This window comes from Camarhynchus parvulus, chromosome 7 (assembly GCF_901933205.1).
Source record: "Camarhynchus parvulus chromosome 7, STF_HiC, whole genome shotgun sequence".
Lineage (NCBI taxonomy): Eukaryota > Metazoa > Chordata > Aves > Passeriformes > Thraupidae > Camarhynchus > Camarhynchus parvulus.
Genome location: NC_044577.1, coordinates 32,504,175 through 32,531,060, shown reverse-complemented (window position 1 = coordinate 32,531,060; position 26,886 = coordinate 32,504,175). Strand labels below are relative to the sequence as shown.

At 40.8% G+C, this 26,886-nt stretch overlaps 1 protein-coding gene across 1 annotated transcript in view; it reads left to right on the top strand.

The window, feature by feature from the left end:
• LOC115905814 (von Willebrand factor D and EGF domain-containing protein-like) overlaps window positions 1-26,886 on the top strand; it is a 247,084-nt gene that overhangs the window by 142,176 nt on the left and 78,022 nt on the right. Inside the window, exons 24-28 of the mRNA XM_030952485.1 lie at window positions 861-956; window positions 3,244-3,339; window positions 4,852-4,947; window positions 18,710-18,805; window positions 20,545-20,640. Coding sequence (XP_030808345.1) covers window positions 861-956; window positions 3,244-3,339; window positions 4,852-4,947; window positions 18,710-18,805; window positions 20,545-20,640 — 480 coding nt within the window. The remainder of the gene's footprint in view (window positions 1-860; window positions 957-3,243; window positions 3,340-4,851; window positions 4,948-18,709; window positions 18,806-20,544; window positions 20,641-26,886) is intronic.

The following is a 26,886-nucleotide window of genomic DNA, read 5'->3' as shown; positions in this document are numbered from 1 at the left end:
TCCCCTATATTTTCCCTTAAAATGTTTCTTGAATACAAAGGATCCAAGGAATACAGTAGCTATTTCAGAGCATATATTTACCAGCAGCATTGCTGTATTATGTAAAAATATGCACATCTAAATCAACATTTTCTACGTAAAATTGCTTCTGGAAAAACAAGCAAAAAAAGAAGGGAAAAAAGTGCATGTTATTTATAGTAATATTTAGGAAATTTAAGATTGTGAGTGAATGTAGTAATGCTAATTTTGAGAACACAAAAGAGCAGCCATACCTATTAGGAGTAATGCTACTCTGCAATACAAGTTTAAAAAGAGGTTCAATACAGAAAATATCTGAAAATCAGCCTTCAAACCCTTCTCTATCAGCAAAACACATGCACTTCCACCATTACAGACCTCCCTGCTTATTTAAATACCAGGCTGCCCTTGAGAGGAATATAATTTTATCTGTGAAACCGAGTAGCTGGAATACTTAAAAAGAGTTTTAGTTGTGTGGCTTCTCATAGAGAAAGCAAATCAAGGAAAGGGAGAAAGCAAATCAAGGAAACCTTTAGTTCATCTCCAGGACTAATACTATCAGTTATTGGCTGAAATAGGGCAACTTTAGGATCTGCAGTGCTGTTGGTGATGAGATATTTTGATTTTTCAAAATCATATTTTTCAAAATATTTTCTCAAAAAAGATTTTTCGAAATCTTTTCTCACAGAGAAAGCAAATCAAGGAAAGGGAGAAAGCGAATCAAGGAAACCTTTAGTTCATCTCCAGGACTAATACTATCAGTTATTGGCTGTAACAGGGCAACTTTAGGATCTGCATTGGTGTTATTGATGAGATATTTTGGTTTTTTGTGTGTTTTGCAGTGGTGTGCAGCAGGCACTGTCACAATGGGGGGGTGTGTGTGTCCCCAGACGAGTGCCAGTGCAGGCACGGCTGGAGCAGCCCCTCCTGTGAGACAGGTGAGTGCTTGGCAGGGCCTGATCCTCTGCCCAAAAGTGCCAAAAATCCCTGACATCCTCCCACAGCTCAGTGCTCAGGCTGGGAATTGCTGCTTAAAGAATTAAAGCCTAAGAAGAGGAGAGCAATTGAGAATTAAAGCTTAAGAAGAGGAGACCAAGTACAGGGCAAAACCTCAGAAAGGCTTGAGTTTATGTAACTGTTCATAAGTTTAGATGTTTATGTAAGTATTCCTGAGTTTAAATGCTTACCTAAATCTCAGGGTTTTACAGAGGGAACCTACAAACAGAATCTTTTTGCAGCTTTTTAAGCTTGTGTGATTCTGGAGCACAGAATCTTATCATGCTGTGCTGCCAGAATTCACACTGCTCCTCCTGCCTGCATCTCTCACTTGCAGAGCACCTACAGAAAGCATCCACAGGAGTGGGGCAGCTCAGGAAAAAGCCACCTCCACCCATCAGTACAAAATGACAAGGTGTGGACTGGAACTAGGTACTTATTTCTCAAAGTTTTAAACAGACAACAGCTCAGAGCCCCCTCTCAGGATCAATGTCCTAAAAGCTGGACTGGTGGATATTTTCTCCAAAGGCACAGAAACTGCAGCACTCACCTGGGACAAGGCATGCAAAATAGTGAAATATTAAAAGATGAGAACTACCTGAATCAGTGCCAGACCTGAAGGCTCCAGAGGCAGTCTGCCTCTGCCACGGTGAATATTAAATGGCTGAGACACCTTCAGCCTACATTACCTTTCCTGGAAGGTGAGAGATGTCATTTTAACCTCCATCTCCTGGAGATTGCTCTTCCTGTAAGTGTTAAAATGACAGACCTACTGAGGGAACATAAATTAGCCCAGCTATGATCCACAGGAAATGACTGGGATTGTCACTGCTATTCTGGTTCCCACTAGCTCTGCTTTTTCTTCTCAAGGAGTTCTGCAATTTTATTTTGGGGTGGCTTTAAACAGAATCATTCCAAGAGAAGGACAGACAACAAGCAACAGGAGCAGTAACTTCCAGACCAGAATAACAGCAGCGGGATTTTTTTGTCTCCTGACAGCTTTGGTGAAAGGCTGCCAGACTCCCCTCTCTGGCACACTTCTGAGTGCACTGCACAGAATATTTTGTGGGCACTGCTGGGGTTTCCCACCTCAAGTGTTATAAAAGGAATGTCAGGAAGTATACAGGTATAAAATGAGGAAAAAAAGAGGACTTTACCCTGGAAATAAAAACACTGACAGACTGACACAATTATGGACATCTATGAAGTAGCCAGGACAATAACTAAATCAAATTCCCCTTAAGCAATGAATTAAATCCATTTTGACTTCATAAGTGACTGCTCCTTAGTCAGAAAAACCTCTCATCTAGACTACAATTTCACTTTTTTTTTCTCTTTCCAAATTGACATTTATTTCTTCTTTAGTTCATCTGAAACATTTTAGTGACCCTTAATTTATTTAAGCTTAAATGCATTTATATTTTTAATAGGCTATGCTGTGAGATACTGAAAGACAAAGGGAACAGAAAGAAAAAGGCTGGTTTAAAGTGTCCCTCTGCTTTACAATGAAAACTTTATCAGATTCCTTATTCTTCACACACTGACTTCCCATCTAAATCAATTTGAAATTCTAATAGTTTTGTTTCTAACAGTCTGGTACTTGCCACATAGAAATATGCAAGACAGCTTTTAATTCCTAATGCCTGTTGTATCATCTAGAGTAATAACAGATACATAAAGAGGCAAAGGGAGCTCAGCCAGTGGCTTTGTTGGTGATGAATGAACCAATGTGTTGTGGGAACTGGCATTTAAATGAGGCAGAACAAACAGGTTTTTTGGTGCACACCTATTCAAGTCCATGGAAATGCCACAATGCTCTGCTGAACGCAGACAAAGCAGCAAACAATTAATATCTCATCTCCAGGTTATCCAGGGTGTATTTTATTTGACTACATTTACTACCTTGGGACCGTGCTTGGTGAGAATACTGGAATGGAAATAAATGAACTGTGCGAATCAAAAGAATACATCCGAAATAAATTAAATTATTACATTAAATTATAGCCTATTTCATCTCCCAAGCTGTGCTAAAACACCTCTGAAATGCTCCCACTGTGTCGACCATGAATAAGTGCTGCAGCACAACTGATCTGTAAGGGTTGCATTAAACTTTTCACAGTATCACTAGAAATATTAATTCTAATGGCATGTGCAGCAGCAAAAGAGTGCCTGCTCTGAAAAGTTCAACATTATCAGAGATTCATGAAGTTATCTTGTATTCCCACCCAGCTGTGTGCAATCCTGTGTGCCTGAATGGAGGAGTCTGTGTACGGCCAAACACGTGCTCCTGTCCTTCTGGTTTCTATGGGCCACAGTGCCAGAGAGGTAAGAAAATTCTATTTATCATCTTGATAAAGGGCCCAGGCTCAAAATATAAATATACCCATAACATTAGCTACCCCCACATGAAATATATCAAGAGACTCTCCTTGTCATAACTATTGTGTGCTCTCTTGTTATAGTCTGCCATAAATCCACTCTTTATTGTTCCTGATGGTATTGAGAAGAAGTAGGAACTTATTGGTGATGCCATTAATGATAACTAAATAATTAGTCTAAAACTACCTGAGTCAGTGATGTCATTCATTAGCAACTATTCAATTAAATGAGAAAGCATGGCAGTGCTTTGTTCATTTTGGTACCCTGTGGTGTGTACTATACTGGTTTCAGAGCCAGATGATAATTTACCTTCAAATGGAGCTCACAAGGTCACCTACTTGACCACCCTAAAGTGCTCTGGATGGGGCACTTCTGTAGGACTTCATCAGATCCCTAAAAATGTGATCCAGTATTGCTCTGATGGAGCAGGATCTGATTTTGAATCCCTGTCCCAGCTCTAAACTAAGGCTAACAGTATCCTGGGCTTCTCACTCACTCTGTGCTGCAGAAGACAAATTAATTAATCCATTAATGACCTAGTATCTCATACAAGGAAGGGAACTTAGGGCTCAAGCAGCTGGACCACCCCTGTGCTCTTTTTATCAATATGAATTGAAAAATTCTCTTTTTTAATATGGATCTAGTAACTCCTCCTGAATCTGGGAATATAAAAGCACCCTTATTACCAAACCTACTTCAACATTTAAAGTTCTTTGCCCTTACTCTCTTTTGTTTCCCACATTCCTAGATTAATGTGGTCCTGATGGATATGTTTTCAAGTGAATGATTCACACAGAAAAATCTAATTGCAAATGAAGCTTGCTGGAAACTTTTTATTTATAATGTTGCGGGTGAAGGAGAGAGTGAAGATTATAGACTGTGACTTGATGATCTTGCTCTTGAACACAAAAGGTGATTTTCAGCATCTAGGTGATTTGAAATGTTTGCTCTCAAGGGTTCTGGTTTAGATAGAGCTAAAATTTGAAAATAAGTATCCACATTCATGGGATCTGAAACTGATGGGAGGATATAATGGAAGGATGCTGAAGAAAAGCAAAGCCCTTCCTTCTGCTTCTTTGAGAAAGGGAGAAGAAACAGCAACAAGGCCAAGGTAGCAAATGTCCAACACTGATCTACATTTCATGGGGAGAAGCCCTTGAGGAGCCCTTTGACAGAGAATTAAAAATCTGACACCATTGGGAATATTCTGACCACTTAAGTGTCTAAGAGACCCTCAGGTGCTGGGAATCATGTCCCACATTTGCGCCACAAACAACACAGAATCGGGGTCTCCACCCAGGCAACTGCCCAAATCACCCTTTGGGGAGACACCTTCCCAAAAAACACCTCTGTGAGCTGCTCTCCCAACAGAGGCACCTAAATAAGGAGCCTGAGCTTTGGCAGTGCTGATCCCCCAGGTGAGTTTGGTGCTCAGAACATTTCCTTTTCTCTCCCCAGCTGTTTGCATCCCCCCCTGTAAGAATGGTGGTCACTGTGTCCGGACCAACGTCTGCTCCTGTGCTGAGGGCTACACTGGAAGGAGGTGCCAGAAAAGTGAGTTACACATTTCCCTTTGTTTTCCAACAGTTCCCTAACTCCTAAACACCTTTTCTCCCTTTTGTGCATGTTCCACAGAACATTTAGGCTGTATTTGTGCTGTGATCACCTATATTTCCATCAGAGCTCATAATATACCCAAAGCCAACTTGTTAATTAGAGTAAGTCAAGTCAAAGTAGGGAGGAGAACATTTTGCTGGAATCCTCTCTAAATATTTCATGCATTTAAAATGAGTAACATTAGTATTCGGAAATTAATTAATTATTTTGCATGAAAGATTTTTTTGGGGGGAAAAAATTAAGGCCAAAGGCCAAGAAGCTAAGATCCTTAAAAATATTAGAAAGTCATAGTTCCAGCTTAATTAAGGTAATTGGTTTAACAGCCCTTTATCCTTGAATATGTTCTTGTCACTGAAAACTCCCTTTTTGCACGTTACCATCAGCATTAATATTTGATTCTTCCATTCTTCTGGGGAAATAGGTTATTTTGGCACTTTTACAGACTCAATTGCTCAACAATATCTGTCAGCCAGGGGGTTTAGGATATGTATGTGAAAACTTTTTTTTTTTTCTTTATTATTTCTTAATCAGTTTGAAATTGGCAAGAGGGGAGCTGTGAAAACAACCATTCTTGGCAGGAAGAATCTGTACATTTCCAGAGCATTTTATGTCTCTCACACACAGAGGAAAAAAAAAAAAAGCCAGTAAAAAAATTCCCTGCAGCAACAAAAGCCCTCTCATTCCCCACGCTGCAGCTCTCCCCTCCTTCAGCAGAGAGGGTCGTGACGCACAGTGCACAATTGAATAGTCTGTTCTGGCAGGAATGTGCTGGAGGGAGAAAAAAGGAGGAAAAAACCTTATGTTTGGCATCCTGTTTTTGAGGTTAGGGAACATTAGAGAAGTGCTGTTTCCAGCTTTAAACACCCTGCCACATCTCCAGGCAGATCAAAGGGAAGCGTGCTGATGGTGATTGCAGTCTAGCAAAGCACTCCTCCAAACTCCACCAACTCACAGCAGGTTCCTCTCCACTTTCCAAAAGTTTCTGAGGTTTTGTTGTCCATCTTGGCATATTCTTTTGCAAAAATGTTTTTTTGAGGTGATGAAAACAATTTTGTTCTGTCTGATCCAAGCCTTCATTCTACTTCAATAACTGCTATTTAGTCTGGTTTATTTAGCTTAGTGTTATAAAAACTTGAATAAAGGGCCTGTGAATGTGATGAATGAAGAGAAACGTAATTAAGTGGAAGGAAAACACTACTTTTTGCTGATTCTTACTGGCCCCTGACTGCTAATTGGTGAAAAATGTTGAGTAATATTCCTTCTTTCTTGCCTAAAATCAAAAGGACAAGTGTCAAGATCCATCAAAAGAAGCAGTTAATTCATAAGATTTTATAGCAAGCAGTTTCTCCTAGAGCTGTATGTCTTCTTATTGTTATATGGAATAACTTCTCTCTCCTCTGTCAGAAGTTCCAGATTTTGCTGCTCCCTCCTCTGCAGCAGAAGCCTGCAGGGCACAGCAGAAATCAGTCTCAGCTGACCTTTCCAAACTTTCCTCCCCACAAAATGCAGAAAACCAGCGCTCCCAGCAGTAGGAGGCTGCTCTCTGTCCCATAAACCTCTCAGAGTTCAAATGCAGAACACATCTCACCCCTTTTTAGGCATGATTTCATGTCGTTTTTCATCAGGCATAGACTAGATTGGGGGATTAGATAGAATATGTGGTATGCACTGAAAGGCTCAAGTGTGAACACAGACATGTTCCTAACTCACACACAGACAAATGAAAAAGTGGAGAATAAGTTCCTAGCATCAAAATTTCCCTCTTTTTCTTAAATAAAACATGTTAAAACTACATTTAAAAGCTACTTGTAAAATCTACCATAATATCCATTTGAAATTCCAAATAGAGCTGAGTATCATGCTGCTCATTCTGCAGTGTCACTAGCAGTAAACATATCTGTGTTTATAGATATAAATATATATATTTATATAAACATATATGTATTATCAGGTTAATTTTGATAATCCTGAGGCCACCTGGGGCAGCTGACTGTGCAGAGGTGAGGCAGCCCCATGGGCTGTGTGCCTGAGTGCTCAGAAATCCAGCTGGGAGACTTTTTGTGCAGGGCTTCTGCTGGCCTTCCTGGGGAGGGTGTGGCAAGAAGGAATCAGGAAAAAACAGCACATTTCTGATTTACAGAGGGTTTTTTTCTGGATTTGAGCATCTTTTCTGTCAGGTTTTAAGGACTCCATGTAAGGTAGCTGAGCCATGAGTAGCACAGGACGTTTCAGCTTGCACAGAGTTGCAAAATCCACACAAAGAGTGAGGAAAAAAAATGCACACATCATGATAGCAAAGCTGTGATCAGATGTGAAGTTTACTGGAAGTTTAACACTGCATCATCTCCCATTTCCAAATCACAAGGACAATGTCAGAGAGACTGCTAAAGGTGAACCTGTGGCCCAAATCACTGCTCAGTGGTGTCCCCTGTAGCTGCCAGGTGACCTCACGCAGAGAAATGTAGAGGTGGCTGAGCCACAATGATGAATGTGACAACTCTGAGGAAAAAAAATCCCTTTGAAGGATTTTATAATTATTTTAATTGTTCTTTGCTCTCTGAATATGAAATTGCTGTGTTCCTATGTACTTTTGCACTTCTAGCACAGTTTCAAACACTTCTGACAGCAAAACAGCTTTATTATGTACTTATATACACTCAGTCTATAATCTTAGAAATTTGGGGTGGGTTATTACCTGACTAATAAAACCTATTGAGATAGAGTGAGTAAACTTAATACTAAGGCAGATAAATTGGCAGTTAATTCAATGTTGTCATTGTTTGATACATTGATATTGTTTCCACATTTCTCTTTCCTTCTTAATATCTCACCTGCAGGGACAGAGAAAAAAAAAAAGCTTCTATTTAATTTTGGCAGCCTCAGATTCTCAATTGAAGGAGATAATAAAAACTAAAAGCCACACAACCCATCAAAGAGGTTATTTTTGAACTGAACCCAAACAGGCTATAGGTTTGTTTTAAACACATAGAAGCATGGCTTAGGGTTTTCATTTTCATCCCTGTACAGTTTGGAATTTCTGCCTTATGATTTTTGGTTTCATCCCTGTACAGTTTGGAAATTCTGTCTGCATGACAGCCAAAAACGTGCAGGACACAGTAGTGGCACCTCATCTTTTCTATTCAGGCTCGCTCTCCTTCCCTTCCTGAGTGTGCGGAGAATGGCATTCAGCCTGAAAGTTTGTATTTTGTATCTAAATAAACATCACTCCAAACGCCCAAAAAGTGTAAATCAGGGAGGTGTGACTGGCTGCCAGCTGCAGTAAGTGCCTGGTGATTATGCAGAGCAGACACCCACAGCCTGGGCACGGGAGGCAGAGCTGACAGGGAAATGTGTGCCTGTGCCTCAGCAATCCACAGCCTCATACCCTCACTTGAGAAGGATTGTTTTCAGTGTGATCAGTCTTGTTGAGAGGGAAGAGGCAAATGCTGGCAGCACCTCAAAATAAAATATGTTTCTGGATCAACTTTGCATCCAACAAACACGCTCCGGTGCTGGAGAAAAACTGTTTGTGCAGTGGTTTGAATTCCCCTTTGAAAAACACAGATTTAACAATGCTGGGATGTCATTGCTTTTCAGGAGGCTTTAAAGCAGGGTTCTGACTGATATCTACTGCATCCTTACAAAAGTTATAAACAAAGACAACACAGTAGGTTTCCTTTATTTACTACGTGTATTTTCATAGGACTGCTCTACAAACAACCTTTACAAATGAAAGCCCACAGAAGATGAGTTTTCTTAGGAAAAGTTGGAATGAAGAGAAGGGGAGAGGAAGGGGGATTCATGAGACCACACATTTATCCTTTCCTCTGCTGTCTGCTCCTTGTGAGCGCATCTCTGAGCGAGAAAAGGCGAGCCACAGCTCCCTCTGGAGCTCATCAGCAAGCAGAGGTCAGGGGAGAACAGCATCCTCCTCCTGCCTTCCCCAGCACACCGGGCACACCTGGAGCCTGACCTCAGCCCCTCTTCTGGCACTGCCTCATGGCCAGGCAACACAGCCAGAGACATGGGGTTTGCCCCCCATGTAAAACTGAGAGCAAGTGTGCATCTGTTTCATTGTGTTGGGCTCAATCCTGGTGGCTTTGTATCACATAAATCATCCCACCGACACTGGGGCTTTGCAGATTGGATCTCAGAGTTAGGAGATAACTATTTCTCCATTTCAGTAATTCCTGCAGCCAGGATTTATAGCCAATTCACAGTGTGCAATATAACTCACAGTCATTCCTCCAGCTCTGCTTGCTCCTCTTCCCTCCTCCTTTCTTTTCCCTTCCTGGTAGCATGAGGACTTTCCTTGCATGGGAGCTAGAGGCAAACTAATTGGAAATGTGAACACTGGGTTTCAAAGGCAGCTTTTTGCTAAGCAATGTCATATTGTGAAAGTCACTGATTTCCCACATTCCAGCCTTCCCATGTAATGTTTCTGTACATTACTGCCTCGCCAGCTGCATAAGCAGGAAGTTTTACTGCTCAACAAATCAGACTCCCACCGAGTTGTCATCTTGACACTGTGTGATATATTCTCTGCAATGTCTTCACTGAGTAGCCAGATTGACTTAAGCTATCAAAAACCAGCCAGTTTGCAAGCCAAAGGTCCAGCAAACCCTCCCACACACACAAGCAGGGAACAAACCATGTATCTCATCCAAATGGATGGAGGAATCATTCACATCAGACTTGCTTTTCATAAAAGCAACAAGTGTTTGTCTAAGATTCCTGGACAGCAAATATGCTTGAACAGAGGGTGTTTGGAAGGAAATGAGCAGCTGCTTATAGCAAACAGACCTGTAACTCCCTGTTCAAAGCAACAAAAGTACAAAGGTTTGTGGGCTGGCTTGTCCCCTGGTTGGTGCCCAGTCTGGAGACACAGGAAAACGAAACACTGATCTCAGTTTTTACTTGGTTTTCCAGTCTACATAACAGAATAGGTTCATATTAGATGTCATCTTCCTCCCCTGGGAAGGAAATATAACAGATAATGAACAAAAAAAAAAAAAAAAAAAATCAGGCTACTGCTGTCTTTCCTATTCAGCTGAACAAAACATGATCTGTGCATGTTGCCTGGGGGGAGCAGGGAGAGCTGTGACTTCCCAACAGGAGACAGTGACTCAGGCACAACCTGGTTTTTGGTGTGTTCTCAGAGCAGTGCTCCTCACTGCTCACCCTTAGTAAGGATTTGTGACAAAACCATTAGTTGGCCTTTCATAAAAACTAAATTTTTTCATATATATGTAGCTGATGCATTTATTTTAATAGGGGGTTTGAGCACATGCATCTGTCTAAATTTATTTTTCAGGAAGGGAACAAGAATGAATCTGGGTAAGAACTGAATATATTTCCTAAACAAGCCCAAAAGTGTTATTAAATATTTTATTCATTCCATAAGCAAAACATTCCCAGACTACAGCACGAATTTTACTAGAGTGGAACATCTAAATTTTAATATTCTTTACCTGTATCTTAAATGCACTGAAGAAATGGGCCAGATCTGCTGCTGTATGTAAAAGCATGCTCAAAGCAAAAGAAAAGGGATTCCTGAATTACTGCATCTCACTTTGCAGTGGGCTTCTGTGTGACAAAAAGTGCTTTTTGCCCACAGATTGATTTAAGAAACAACATTTTGGGGATCTATTTTTTTGATTAAAATATTTTTAAATGTCTCTTAAAAAAGGAGCAATGGATCTATCACTTGAAAAGCCCAGAGGACAGACAGATGGTCATGGAGATTAATGTTGTCTGTTTATCCACAAAAAGACACAGGCAAGACAATCCTCTCCAGACAATCTCTTACATGATTTCCCTGTAAGCTCAAGCTTGTTTCTGAGGCAGATAATAACAGGGTGATGAAGAGATTGGTGCAGTGCCAGTGCAGGCAGCAGTCCTATTCCAAACTTCCTGGCCAGCTCCTCATTTTTGGTAGGTTATCAGCCAGACCACTGCACCCTGTGGCTGCTCCCCTTGTCTTGAGACTTGAATCTCCCTTTTCTTTTGCACAGATGAAAATTAACCAAACTTTGCCCACTCAGGGCAAGGAGAATGAGCTCAAATGGCCTAAATTGCAGGTCGTCCTCAAGCACAGAGCTGCAAAAACAAACAGAGGAGAAACTGCGTGTATGAGCCCTCTTTCACTCCTCATTCAGGCATGACAAGAAAGCAGCCCAGCAGAACAATTTATATGCAGGCTGGAATGGTTCACTGACCTAATAAAACACAGAGCATTCTTCAATGAAGAGAAAATGTTACCAAACTCAAGCCCCTAACAAGTTGGGAATATGACCTGTGCTGAGAGTATACTTTGCAATTCCCCACATTAATTATACACTAAGAGTTGCAAAGCTGAGAATAAAGTGGAGCTATAGGCTTTTTCAAATTAATAGTGCTGCAATCAGACTAAAACCAGTCCGTGAATGAGGAAAAGGATTTACTAACGGTTTCTAAATCTCACAGTTCCTAGCAGAATATTCCCCAAACATCTAAATATGCACCTACACGTGCTTATTTGGTTTATGGTGGTTTCATTCTGTAAGATGCTGAAGTATTCCACAGCTATCTAACATGATACTATTGCATGTCCAGAGTTTCACCTGACAACAAACAATAGGCAAAATGAAGATCATGAGACCAAGACAGAGCCATTTCAGTCCAAGGGGAGTGGGGAGCCCCCTGCCTGCATTGCAGTGACATTCCCCACTTGTTCCCTTAGGTTTAGGAGTCTTGCCTACCACTCACTCCCAGGTGTAGCCATGGTATTTTCTGAAAAAATCCCTTTTCCAGGATTTTTTCTCCTGAGAAGCCTCAGAGGAAAAGAAAAACAATGACTATCTGCTGCTGTGGAATGGAAGAGGTGCATCTTTGATTGGTCCATGTTGGTTGTTTCTAATTAATGGCCAATCACAGTCAGCTGGCTCGGACCCTCTGAGAGTCAGGAGCTTTTGTTATTCATTCCATTCCTTTCTTTGCCAGCCTTCTGAAGAAAGCCTTTCTTCTATTCTTTTATTATAGTTTTAATATAATATATATAATAAAATAATAAATCAACCTTCTGAAACATGGAGTCAAGATTCTCATCTCTTCCCTCGTCCTGGGACCCCTGTGAACACCACCACACCCGGGGAATCTTTTGGAGGTAGAGATGGAGAGATCAGGATCCTCTTTAGCTGACAGAAGATGTTATCAGCTGCTGAGAGCAACGTGACAGCAAACAGGATTGCAGTGCATCACACACTGACTCTGGCAGTGCAGCCTGGCAGCTCGGTAGTTTTTCCATATAGTAGTAATTATTTTTCTCATTTTTACTGAACTAATAACTAAATTAGATTTATTTCCTGATTTAATATCTCTAAAAGGCCCCCTAAGTATATCAGAGTACACATCAGAATGAAGACCCAGACATAATTAGGCAAAGCACTGATATTGCACTGCTGTCTATATGGTTTGCAATTTTTCTGACCATTTTTTTCTTCTGAAATGTGTGCTAGGTCATGCAAACTAACTCTTATTGTTAGAGCTCTGTGGCAAAGTGAATATATTAGAAATGCAAACTGTCACCACAACCATCACAATTACATTTACAGCTCCCTCTGTGTCTTGTAGTAATTTGTTCTCCCGCACTGCATCCCTCAGAGGTTTCTACCAGATTATTTTTTATTATTCAGAAAGGTAATTTATTGAAGAAGTGCTTTGCATCTCTGTCAGAGCTACGTGAAGCGAGAAATAGGGTGAGCAAACCTCAAAATGATTGGTAGCTTGATATGGATAAGGATCCAAATTTTCAAGCATTGCACAAAATTTGGAATTTTATTGCATGACAAGTATTCTTTCTCCCTAAAATTTAATCTGTGCCTATAATTACTGGCATTCAGTGGATCACACATCTGAGGTTACTCAGACAGAGCTTGCAGAGAAAGTTATTCTTTATTTACAAACCCAAATCAACACAGATGGGGAATTTCAGATAAAATCAAGCTGTGGGAAAACATATGTGCCTAAAACTCAGCATGGGCAAAACTATTTCTTCACTGCCCTTGGAAGCAGAAAAAAGGGGACTAGAAATTGCTGGTGTCCCAAATCCATAACGTGTTTTTCAGAGCTGTGTGCATCTGGGACCTTCACAGCAGCAGATATATTGGTACATCCATCTCACTAATGATCTGTTGAGCATCAGTTATACCCTCTAAAGGGTGAATGACATTTTTCTACCTCCACTAGTTTCTGCTAGTAGAATCCAAACAATGGTGTCCTTTGTTAGAAACATCTTTTTTTGACCAGAACACACACATTTGGGGATTTTTTTATTATTATTATTTCTTATTTTTTATTTTAAAGGATTGAAAATCACTCAGCAGGATCAAATCTTTATTTGGAGCCTAGAAGAATCCAAAGAGTTGTTGCCTTTCTGCAGTCAGGATAATGTTTCATGTGAGCAGTGCTGCTTGGGTGCATAATGCACCCAGAGAGATGGAGAGCCTTCCTCCAGTGGATCAATTAAACTGTGCTGTTTGCTGGAACTGCTGGTCTGACCTTCCTGTTTGTGTCCTGTGAAAGGGATCAGCAACATCCCTACAGTGCCATCATCATGCCATTCCTGGCACAGAGCTTCTCCACCTTCATTTTGTTCTATCAATAGCTGATATACTTTACCTACAAACACTTGAAAGGGCTAGAAGTGCCAGCTTTAGCACAAAATCCACTCCTTTCACATTTACTGGCTTCATTTTTGTCCACAGCTCGACTTCTGTCAGCTGTATTTTCCTGGCAAGAGCAGTCAGTGATATTTTTAAATCTGTCCCATGCTCTGTGTCCATACTGGGTTGTACCTCCCCAGCTACAGCTCTCTGCTTTTGAGGATGTCACACCAAATCAAGGTAACCACTAAGCAGCAAGGAGGAAACAAACATTAAAACAACATGTACCCATAGGAAAAAAAAACAAACCTGAGGCTGATCAAAGCTCCCTGCTCCACAGAAGAGCAATAGAACAAGTTGAAATATTCACTGGACCCACAGAGAAATCATCAGTTCAAAACCAACAGCAGCCAGAAATAAAAGCAGTGCCTGTGAATCACCCAGAAATGTCAGCACAGGGATGGTGACTTAAGGAATAAGTTGAAGTATCTACCAGTGGGTGTTCTTTTGGCTGCATTTCTGTGCTCTTTGTCAGCAAGATACAGCCTGATGCATTGCCTTAGCTGGCCCACACAGATGTTACTGCTTGAGGCTATTTTCTCTCTTCCATCCAAAGGCAGGATGCACCCAGAAGCAGGTCAATTTACTCAGCTTCCACAGGAGAGAAAAAAAAAAAAAAAGAGAGAAAAAATAAAAGAAAAGCTATTTTGAAAACTACATCTTCTAATCAGCACTGCAGCCTGATTCACTGTCTCCTCATCAGAGCCTTGGCTCAGGATACCTGATGACAGATAATTTTGATTCAGAAAGAAATAGTCTCTGCAGTCTCATGGCTGGGAAAGGACAAGGATGTTTCAGTTCCTGAAACGTTGCAGAAGATCTCTTTCTTCTAAGATTTCAGGGCCATGGTGTAATATTCCACCTCTTTGTTGTTTTTTTTTTCCTTTATGAGGGTGGTGATATGTCTTATTTCAGCAAAATTAAAAGCTTTTTACTACTTATTATCTCCTCCTAGTGAGAAACAGTGTAATGAGGTCCTTTTGTCTAAAGGTGGCTTAGGTTAAAGTAGGAAAGTTTTTGATAATCCACAGAAGCAGTGGAGGTCTGGAGGACATGTCTGGCTATTTGTAATCTCTGTATCTGGTCAGCAGATCCTGCTGGTTAATGGTGTGACCCTTCATCCAGCAAAGCATGTCCAGTGCTTAACTTGGCCCCCAGTCCCTTCTGGTTTTACATTACAGGGATATTTTGCTTTAATACTGTTTATATTTTAGTAGGAATGTTGCTGCAGATCAATGGGAACAAAGGCAGGCAGCAGAAGTCACTGAAAGTGTGGGTGTCCATAGCTGTGTGCTACTCAGAGCAGGAGAACAAGGTCCACTTCAAACACAGCATTTCAGGTGCTGGGGGGTTTTAGTAATCCACAGAAATATTTATTTTGCAGGCAAATTCCTCTCTTTGGCTGACAAAGCAGAAGGTCTGAATACCTTAGAGATTTTAAGGCTGAAGAGTTTGGTATGGACCTTCATGGAGGTTGATAAAAGAGTTTCAAAAAGCACTTCACTGGGTCAAGTGAGCCTAGAGGGGATAAGCCATGAAAAGGGTCACAGGAAATTTTAAGTGATTGTAAGGTCAAAATGCATTAAAGCCATCAAAGAGAAATAGCTGCTGCATTAAACAGAAAACTCAGCAAGCTGTGAATGCCTTTCAGTGTGTGGGAGGAGTGTGCCTGTTTAATGTGATGCTCTGTGCAACACCTGTGTTTTATCTTTACACCTGCAGCTGCTTGTTGCCTTATCAAAACCACCCCTTCTCTGAAATACAGCACAGAACCACACTGCTCCTTCAACCTGCATCATCACCTTCAGCAAGGCTTGCCCCATCTAACCCACCAGTTCAGGCAAGCAGAAGATCATGGAAGTGGTTCTGAGCTGTAAATGGTGGCCTTACAGAATTGTGGCACATTACAGACTTGAGAAACATCACACAAATGTGTTTATACCCATGACATTAGGACCAGTCCCCAAGAGAGATGGAAAGTTTATCAAACCCTGCAGTCTCTGGGTCAATATGCCAGGGCTGTCTTAAAAGATGGGAAAAAAAATAGTGAGTCTTTTCAAAGTCATGCTAGTACCTGGGAGGATTGCAATAATTTGATTTGCTCTCCTAGTGTCTGATAATTTATTTAGTTTTCCTGTGAGAGGCTCTAGCATTTTTGTTTGCTATTTTGAAATTGGAACTCCTCCACAGAGGCCAAGGAGTGGGACCAGAAAGGATCCAAACTAGTTATCATTAACAAATGTTGAAGTCTGCCTGATGGGTATTGAGATGGAGCTGTACTTAAGAAAGTTCAAGAAAGGGAGGACAAGGTGGAGGTGCCAGGAAGGAAAAGGGGAGATATAACACTGCATTCATTTACCTAAAGGTGCTTGTGAATTCCTTGGCAAAAAGAGAGTTTGTTCCCCAGAGGGCAGGCAGGCAGAAGTGCTCCTCCAGTTCAGAACAGGTTTGGTACTGACCTGAACCCTCAGTTCACTTTGAATGAACTCCTTTGTATTTATCACTGAAGTCAGAGATGCCATAAGTAATAAAGGCATTTCATGCTATATTTTCATAGCTACTTGGTCATTTGTAAGGCAACTGAGCAAAAAAAAGGGAGAAATGGAAAGCTGAAAGTCAGTTTGAACTTATGTGTTTTATTCAGATCAAGACTGGACCTCACCTGTTGCTGAAACCATTGTCAGTACAAAGAAAAAAAAAACAAAAAACAACAGGAATGTGACTGTTTGTGTAAGGTTAAAAATACACAGAAAATGTAAGCAACAAAAGAAAGAAGAAAAGGTGAAATATCCATATGAACAAGTGCTGCTGCCCTCATTACCTTTCCTTGATTTTACCTTCTAAGAGGTGGTGGGAAGATATTGTCCAAGTTTCAGACTACCTCAAAACAAAATCTATAGATTTTCAACTGGTTTTAGGAGAGCAGGTTAGTGCTGGGGACATTATGGTCCACGAATATCAAAAAGCACAAAGTGATTTTAAATCTAGAACCAAACTTCATTGTTTGGGCTCTTCTTTTCTAAATTCTGAATGTCTGAGCTGTTTTATAATTGAAATATGAATTGATCCGAGATTGTGGATCAAAAATCTCTTACTGGAGATGTGAGATCAAAGGGGAGAGAAAAAGGAAGAGGGAAAATAAGAGATTAAATGATTTCAGAGTTATGGAGGCCATGACCCTTTGAACTCATGCAGGTTTGAACCAGGGGTTGCAGCACTTTTTAACAGCTCAGCAACAACTCTGGATCCCTGTTAGCCTGAGTAAGCAGAGGCCAAGATTGCAGCATGGATCAGGAGAGGTGGAGAAAGAAGGAAATGGAGGATGACAGTTTGAGGGCTGGGGTCCAAGCAGCCCCTATAATCATGGCCATGCCTGCCCTGCCTAAGGGCAGGTCAGGATGCTGAGGGATCCAGGAGCCTTGGCACAGAACGAAATGCAAATGCAGCAGCCAAGCAAGAGCAGCAATACAGCTCCAAAAGCTGCCAGTGCAGCAGCATCTGGGCTGAAGGGGGAGACCAGCACACAAAGTGCCACAAAAGCAATATTTCACTACATCACAGCAATAATTAGGCAACCTAAATCTACCTACTTAAAAATGCCTGATCATCCCTGGGAGAGGAACAAAAGGTTATTCTCCCATCAAATAAAAGTGGCTGCATTTTTGCATGGTGTCTTTTAGTAATCACCTCTATTTTGGGGCTCTATCAGGCTTTTCACCTCCTACAGCGGAGGTCTGAGGGGGGACTGTGGTCATGCAGAGTCCTGGATGCAGTGACAGCTCAGCAGTCAGGATTGCTGCAGCATTAACACTCGCTGATGTGCACAAAGGCAGCACAACCCGGGGGCTGATGGAGGCACTGCTGTGTTTCAGCTGTCAGCCCCTGTGCCCTGCTCTGCTGAGAGGAGCTGGCTGTCCCACAGCCACCCATCCCTGCAGGCAGGGAGGCACAACACCGATTACCACGGCTGGGAAGGGTCACTGCCAGCTCCACTGTGCATACAAAGCTTTGGACATGGCAGGAGCCCTTGGGCACAAATATGTTCTCACATCTTCACTGCCAAACTCCTCCTGACTTGGCTCTCCTAGCCCAGTGCAGCCACTTGCTGTGTTACACAGCTTTTTGTACTCCACCCAATTATCCAATGCCTCCTTCCATGTACAATGCAAATCTTTCCCACTCCCACCATACTGGCACTGCCATGTTTCTGAATTACCCAGCCTCTGATGGGTTCTTCTACACTTATCTTAACAGGCAAGGAGAGACAGGACAGGATGAATTTGGGTACCTGCCTAGGGCACCTCCCTACATCAAAGCAGGCTGTGTGACTTCCCAGAAATTTGAGATTTTAATGTTAAATATTCTAAAACAACATTGATAAGTACAGCTTAATCAAAGATACAAAAACTAGCTATTCAATTTTCTCATGAAGTCAACAAAAAAACACAACTGGCTTCTTGTGTTTGAAAGAACTCAGCTCTCACTTCTTATTTGTACAAAAGAATAGAGTAAAAAGGTAAGTATTTTAACAAGTAGTGGTTCAAGAGGGCAGTGGAAGAATAGATCTTTAGGATTTTTGCTTGGTTGAATGCAAAATCACACCCAGAACTGTGTGAAAACAATCCATCCTCATCAAGGTTTTTCTTAGCCAAATGAACACCTGAGAACATGAAGGGGGAATTTTCCCATATGGAAGTGAAAGCTCCAACAATCTTTGGCCTGCCCACTTGCTTTTCTGAGAATCTTTGTAACCAGCCTCTCTGATTATAAAGATTCTCAGAAAAGAATCTCCCACCAAAAGTTTTCCACATGACACAGCATACAGATTTATGGGATCTATAAAGCCTCTGTGTTTCAGATTCTCAATTCCAAACCACTTTTCTGTTTCTTGTTTTTAATTACAAGCCAACTAACCTTCTGCAAGGAAGCAAGTGAGCCTCCACTAAAGTCTTCCCTCATTTCCCAGCTCCACATTCTTTCTTTCTTTGTTCCTGCAGGTGTCTGTGAGCCCATGTGCATGAATGGGGGGAGATGTGTCCGCCCCAATGTCTGTGACTGCCCGTCTGGCTGGAGGGGAAAGCACTGCAGCAAACGTAAGCACCTCTGCTCCCATCAAAGTTTATATCCATTAGCCCAGCCAACAGCAATTTGCAATCTTCTAATACTAAAAACCAGCACAGAATCTGTTTTGCTGTTTCAGCAGTTTGAAGAAATAACAGTTTTAAGTACAGGTACTACAGAATGCTGTAAACACTTGATGCTTGCAGAGGAGAAAAAGCTGTGTGGGGGAACCCTGGTTCTGCTTCATGCAGCTCTGTTATACATCTTGTTATGGAAATTCATTTTTACAGTATTAAACTTGAAGCATTGATTTTATGTTTTAACAGCTTCACATATTTTGTTATATTCTGCAGAGAAATGTCATGTATTTCAAAGTACAGAACTATCTAAAGCCTGCTATAAAGCTTCCCAAACTGATGTACTCTCAAGGTCATCGGTGCATAATTTGGAGAATGACGTGTTCTTACTCTGTAACTCTGACTACAGTTACATAAAAATGTAATTAAAAAAAAACTCACCCTAAAATATTTTCAAGGAATATTTTTCCTTACATGGCTATTCATTACCATGAAGTTGACAGATAAACTGAATAAATTTATAATCAAGATGACATACTGTATGTAAACCAGATTAAAATATTGGCTTTTTACCCTTTGGGTCCTGCTAGTAAATATGATTTCAGAACTAGTGGCTTGAATTTATAATATTAATAATTTATTCAGAAATGCTGAAGGAAGGAAGTGTCTCTCATACATATACACCAGATCATGCACTCACTCTTTCAGGATCTCTGAACAAAAAATATATGCAATAAACATATCAAACTTTTCTATGAAAATATTTGGTTTTTGCATGGAATATGTAGTGCATTAATGTATGATAGAGAGATTATTTTTAGCTGATGATGAGCTAGGCATTAGAAATGCCAAGTCTCACAGTAGACAGTTATCAGAGATAAATTTCTTAAGAAGAAAATATCAAAGAATCCTGATCATCATACTGATGATGTGATGAACAGAGCACACCCATTCCTTTGGAAGTCAGCTGTTGTGAGCAGGCTTAAAAAAAATAAATTTCTTAAAGAACAAAGAGGAGGCTTGTTGCATTAAAAAAAAAGGTAAGCCTGTTTACTGCAAAACCAACAACTGGAAGCAAAGCCCCTGGATAAGCCAGAGACTTGTATCAACAACTTAGTAACCATAATTATAATACAGGGGTGTTTCCAGGGAAACTGGCTCCAAAGAAAGACCTGGGTGTCCAGCACCTCAGGCCTTTTAAAGTCTCTCCACTCAGCTGATTGGGGCACTCAGGATCTGTGCTGTGACATTCTTTCTGTCTTTAATTGGTTTATAGTTTGGATCGTTCTGAACCAATCATTTTGGTATTTTCACTTCTCATTGGTCGATCTTTCCTCCAATCTTGGCTCGAGCTGAGGTTGTGCTCCATGAGGTAATGTTTCTAGAAAGTTCCTTGTCATTTTACAATGATTGCCACTTTATCTTTTCCCTGGTTCCACTCCCCCTCCATAAATACACAACAGCATTAGTTTCTCACACAACCAATTACAATTAGTTACTTGCATTAACAAACAGTTAACTTTACATACACACTTCTCAATTTAATTAACTACTTTATCCCAAAAAGTTCAATTTTTTTTTCATCCATGACATCAGCCACATGGAATAAAGCCTAGCAGGTCACCTCTCAGCCAGCTCCTGAGCACACAGACCCATCCCATCCATGCTCTCACTTGTTCCATGTCCTTTTCCAGCTGTTTGCCTGCAGAGGTGTCTCCATGGAGGGGAGTGTGTGGGTCCCAACGTCTGCCAGTGCTCCGCAGGATGGGTGGGAACGCTCTGCCAGACCCGTGAGTGCTCCTCATTCCTGCAGCTCTGTAACCACCTCAGCTTTTTACACATTGCATTTTCTCCTGTGCGCGTGCTCTGTCAGGTTTGCCTACTGAACTCAATCATCTTAAAGGTCTTTTCCAACCTAAAAGATTCCATGATTCTATTACGTGCAAAAGTCAGCCTTAAAGGTCTTTCCCAACCTAAAAGATTCCATGATTCTATTACGTGCAAAAGTCAACCTTAAAGGTCTTTCCCAGCCTAAAAGATTCCATGATTCTATTACGTGCAAAAGTCAACCCTAACATGATTAGCACCTAAATCCTTCCTCTGATTTGTCAGAACTGTCCTATGCTGCCAGTAAAACTGGTTCTTTCAAAGACATTTCTAGAGTCAACATAAGAGGCCTGACTCATCTTTTTTCTCACATGGATGCTGACATCAACCTGTCAGACAAAATAAGTACTTTTTAAATTAAATCATTCGAAATACAAGGTAAAAAGGAGAGGTCAAGGAGAAAAGGAAATAGAATACCCATTGTCTATACCCAAGTGGTATTAAGCACAGAAATTCTGTGTGTCTGCTAACCTTAGAGCCTGACCCTGTAAATTCTCCTTGTTCAGACTGACCAAGGTGGCTGGAAGTATTTCCATTTTGGGGGGCAGTTGGAAGACCTGGAATGGGAAGAGATCTCTTATTGCCAATTACATCCAGGGTCACTTCAGTTTGTGGCTGCCATTAGCTTTACAGCAAAAGGGTATGAGGAAAATATCAAGGCATTATCCCCTGTAAAGGGCATTATCTCCTTTATCTTCCTTTCCCTCGCACTCACGGAGCATAATTACTTATGGAAATCTTCTGTCAGCTAACTCCCAATGGCTGTGTAATTGTTTCTTTGTGCCAGCTGTCTTCTAGTTCAAACATGGGAATGTTTAAAGTTATTGATGGCATATTCTTGACTCAGTTTATAAAATAAATAAACAAATCGTGCTTGCTCCTGTGAAAGGCAAGTAGGACTAGCATTAACAATTTCTGCAGTCCTATGCAGGCACACAAGCCAGGTAATTTTTTATAGATTTATCTAACCTCTGAAACTTTGCTCCAAATCCTTTCATCTGCTAGTCATTCTGATTTTACTACTTCTTCCCATAGTGGGAGGTTAAATTTTTTTTTTTTTTGTCCAAAAGGTCCTGGCTGAAACTCCCAGGTCCCACAGCAACCCCAAATTTCTGCTTTTTTAAAGAGAAGGAGAGAAGACTTTTGTCAGAGAGCAGATGGTGAGGTCTTACAATGCTGCTCCAGGGTATTCACAGCAAGGCAGGGGCAAAGCAGGGGAACAGGAAAACCTTCATCCTCACAGATGTTAGGTATGGAAGTGTAACCCTGAAATTAAGTCATGTTTCATGTTTAATGGGAGGCTATTCCCTCAAACCCTGGACTCAATGGAATAAATGTATTTATCTGTCTAAACACGAGAGGCCTCCTGATTGCCTCCCCTGCTCACCTCCTCCTCAGCCCTGGCAGAGGCTGCAGCAGCACAGAGGGCTGAGAACAACCCCTGGTTGCTGGTTTTGTTGCTCTCGTACTGCTTTGGCCTCTGTCCCATCTCCCACCAGCACAGGGACAGTGGGCCAAACCCAGAGGCTCTGCCAGAACCCCTCAGCTTCTGGCAAGGAGCTCTTTGGTTCATCACCCCACTCCCCTGTGCAAACTGCTTTGTCACATTTAAGCTCCTGAGGTTTCCCTGAGCTCAGCACCCCTGTCTTGCTTGGATGTGTTTTCCCAAATTCTGTGTTCCACTGTAACATCAGCAGGGCCGAATTCAACCTAGATTTGCAGCACTTTAACCACAGACTTTGGCTATTAAACTCAACAGTAGAGCAAAATGTTCACATTGTAAGATAAGAAAGTAGTAGCTGCCACATATTTTTCATTATATGAAAATATTATTTCATATTTATTCTATGATATTGAATTAAATCAAAACTACATATATTTGAATATTTGATTAATTCTATGTATTATTTCCATGTTTTTAAATTATTAATCTCAATCGTTTCCATTTTGTCAATCTCAATCGTTTCCATATCAGAATGCAAATATTCCATCTCACTCTGCAAGTAACAATTCAGAGGACAGGTGTTTTCAACAATCACTCTGTAATCCAGAATCCATTAGGGCAGGATTTTTTCTCAGGGGCTTTTTCAAGGGTTAGGAGATGATTAGATAGTGCCAGCTTTATTCTTTGTTTTCAGCCTGTGAATTCACTTGACTGTCCTTATCAGGATGGTGGTGATGGAAATGCAGACAGAGGTTTCATCTACACCCTGAACCTCATTTTTTCCTCCCTGACTTCCTAACACATTGAGGAGGGTGACTGAACCACAGAACACACAGAGATTTCCACTCCTATTTTCTGGACATTTCCCAGGTTGTTGCAGTCCCTTATACTGAGATAGCCAGAGCAGGTTCTTAAGCCAACAAAAGGAACAATGGACAAATACTAAGACATCATCTTGGACATCTACTTTTAGATTTATCTTTCATAAGAGTCCCAGATCACCTCCATCTGCTCAGTTTCACAAAGGCCTGAGCCCACACAGACCATTCAAGAAGATGTTTGGAGGCAGCAGCTGCCACAATAATTCCTCTCTAAACACTTTCTTTCTTCAGCCTTCTACTAAACCAAAAAAGGCAAAACAGTCTCTACTTTTAGGTCTCTAATAATTTCATTATTTACAACCTCATACTGATGTCTCAATGTTTCTTGTCACATTTCACCAGGAACAAAGCCATAGATCTCTACCACAAGTGATAACCTAAAAGGCTGCAACCCTTCAGCCCTTCAAACCCATTTACAGTATCCTAGAAGAGACTTTCCATTCTACTGCAATGAAGATTGGCAATGTCTAAGGCAGAATAATTTTATGTTTAAAATATTTTGAAAATGCCCCAGAGAGCTAGAATGAGCTGTAATATCAGAGATAACAAGGAGCTCATAACTAATTTGGAGCAGCTCTGCTACATTTTGGAGATGCAACCACACAGGCAACACCTCTGTTTCTTTTGCAATGATGCACAATGAAATTGCATTTCCATGTCATGCAGTGAATGATTTCTTAATGCTAAAGTCAGTCAAACTCACAATGACATTGCAGACACATCTGTGCAGGAAAGTTTATTTACAGTTTCACAGGTCCCTGGCTGCAACTAGAGAACTTGGCAAGAGCAAAAGAGACTTTCAGTAGACATTGATAATGGATAAAACACAATAGTCCTCCTTTATCAGACTGTAAATAAAGAGGTCAGTCAAAGGAGTAGTTTTCTTCCTCACTCATCTGTAACGGAACAGAATGGCTTCTGAAAGAGAATCGATAAAATAGGTCATTTGTCCCAACAAATAAGGTGTATGGGGGAATACACACGTTAGCCTTGATAAATACCTGTGACTTTGAGGGGCATAGTTTAAGGAATAATGGTCAATTTTCAGACTGTACTGCAAATGTAGGGAAATAACCTTTTGGAAGAACAGGTTAAAAAAAGTAATTTGAAATATTAAACATGTCTCAACTATGGAAAAGTGCAGCTTTATAGGGGAAGGTTCTTCCATTAGAAGCTTTTTTGTCTGACTCTTTTTTTAGCTTCCATGGCTGCAAAAATATCCAAAACCTTGCCTTTATGAAAAGGAAGAAACAGTATCCCAGAGTCACCATGTTTTCCTGTCAGTGATTTCATTCCTATTCCATATTAGACGCCAGTTTAAAGCTCCATGCCTGTGGCTTCCCCTTGCCTCCTGTGCTGGTAACTCACATCTCTCTTTTTCTTGGGCTCAGAAAGAAACATTGGGCCAAAGAAATGAACACCTGTCAGCAGAACCTGATTACCCTGACAGATACACCCAAAACAGAGCTCAGTAAAGTCAGAAGGCTTCTGGCCAGGGGTACAGGTCTGCTGTTCAAGGCTCTGAATGCAGGATCAAGGTATAATTCTTACAATTAATTATAAAGTATAAGAAGGTTATAGTTGTGAAGGATGTTCATCATTAAAATTCATGCTGCTGTCTTCTGTTCTAATATTATTGAACCCATACTGGCTCCTCATTGCCCTTCAGAATAACTTCTCTTTATTTGCATGTTATAAGTGTCAAGCTTATGGCCTTATAATTTCCTCAATATTCTTCCCATTCTCTCTCTCTGCCTTGAACAACATCCTAGGCAGGATTTCCTCAAGCTTTCCTCTGTAACCCTTCCAAACCTTAAAAAAAGCAAATAATTTTGACAAGAATGCCATTCGCATGCAAATTATAGCTCTGTTCTTTTAACATGCAGGGATAAAACTCTTTCTGTAATTGGCATTTATTGATTGTAATTTTAACATAAGCTTAGCCTGTTAAATGACTTTGCTGGATCTGTACAGGATAATGCATACATAGCTGGTGTCATTTTTAGTGTTTAGTGGCTTAGCATCCCTTGTAAATACATTTATGAAATATTCATTTGAACTTCAGCTCTGTTATTATCCTCTGTGATGTCAATTCCAATTTTCCTCCAAAATGTTTTTAACTTTTCTCCTAACTGAGCTCTTGTTTTTCTCAGCACTACAGAAAGAAGCTGGGGAATGAACAGGGAGAGATAGACAGGAAGAAATGGTTGAAAAAAGGAAGAAATATTTTGCCTTCTTAAAATTTATTTTCACACACTGAGAATCAGGGAAACCACAGACAGAAAATAAAATCCTAGTACCTCATCTAATGCCCATGTGTACTAGAACACTCCCAGATCCTATAGGGATCTGCAGAAAACCCACTTCTCTGTGTACTATCTGTTCCTATTTTATCTGCTATCAAGATGAAAGGAAAGTCAGCTTCCATTTTTCTCCAGCCCATATTCATATCAAACAAATAATAGAAATATACACAATTCTTTCTCTAATAATATTAACACACACAGGTCTCTCTCTTCCTGCTTACCCTACAGTGGAACAAAACTTGCTGGGGCACAAGGAACCTTTTCTGCTCACAATGCAATCCCTGTTGGGAAATGGTTCTGTTCCAGTGAGCCAAACTCTAATTTTGCAATTGTAATTCTGTCCTTACAAGGTTCCTGGAGGAGCTGGAGTAGCACTCCAGAGATGATAAGCTCCTGTTCTAGCCTGAGTGTGATTTCATTCTTCCTCTGCCCCCTCCACATCCAGAATTCAAACTTGCCCTCTGCCCTCTCAGAAAAAGGAGAAATTCTGAGGTTTGCAGTTCACTATTCTCTATCTTAAAGAGATTTTTGCAATAAGACACCCAACAAAACCAAGTCTCCTCCTTAAAACTTGTTTCAAGAAAACAGCGCTTTTGCCTTTTCAAAGAAGCAGGAATACATCAACAAGCCCATTGGCCAGGAAGGCAAGTTCCCAGCTCCAGGTCACTGGAGTCCTACAGCACACAGCCCCTGGCACAGCTGGCTTTTCCCAAAGGAGCCCCTGGAGGTCAAAGCACATGCAGGTCTGTGTGTGCTCTTATTCTGGACATGCTCTGACCCAGTGCTTTTGACACAGCATGAGCTCTCTCTGCCTGATCATAAAAACACTCTTTTGCCAAGCTGGTTACAGACTCTTATCTTTAAGATATGTAGAGTGGCAGCAGGCCTGGTTCTTTGCTTCTCTGCCCCATAGCTGTGAAGTTTGTTAGAGATATTTAGATTTTAATATTCCTCACTCTGCCTCCTCACTGGCATAACAACCTGACAGAACAAGCCCAATACAAATTCCAGGTCATTCCATGCAGCCAAGGTCACGATAACAATTATTCTAACTCTGAGAATCACTTTTGGCTGCCTGAGGATCCCACAATGTGTTTCCTAAAGTTTGCCCTGGTCTGTCTCTCAGACTTCAGATCTAAATACAAAGACTTTGCACAAAATTAAATTTGTGTCAGAATCAGAACCTAAGTGCAACAAACTGAAATTGTGGAATTTGATCCTTCAGCCCCTTAATTTTTTTAAGTTGATCTTCTGTAGGAAAAAAAAACCACCTCATAGAAATACAGCAAATTCATTTAAATCTGATGAAATATCCTGTTCCATCATGAAGGAGATTGGTCACAGACCTGTGTCTATTTTATTTTCAGCTCTGTCTTAATGGGGCATGGTTGGCAGCTTCCTGTACTCCTGTGCCACACAAGAAAATGTAAGGAACCACTTGTTGAGTCACATCTGACCAGTTTTTAAGGCATTTAGTTTGACTGCATGAAACTAGGATACAATATTCTGGCAATATTT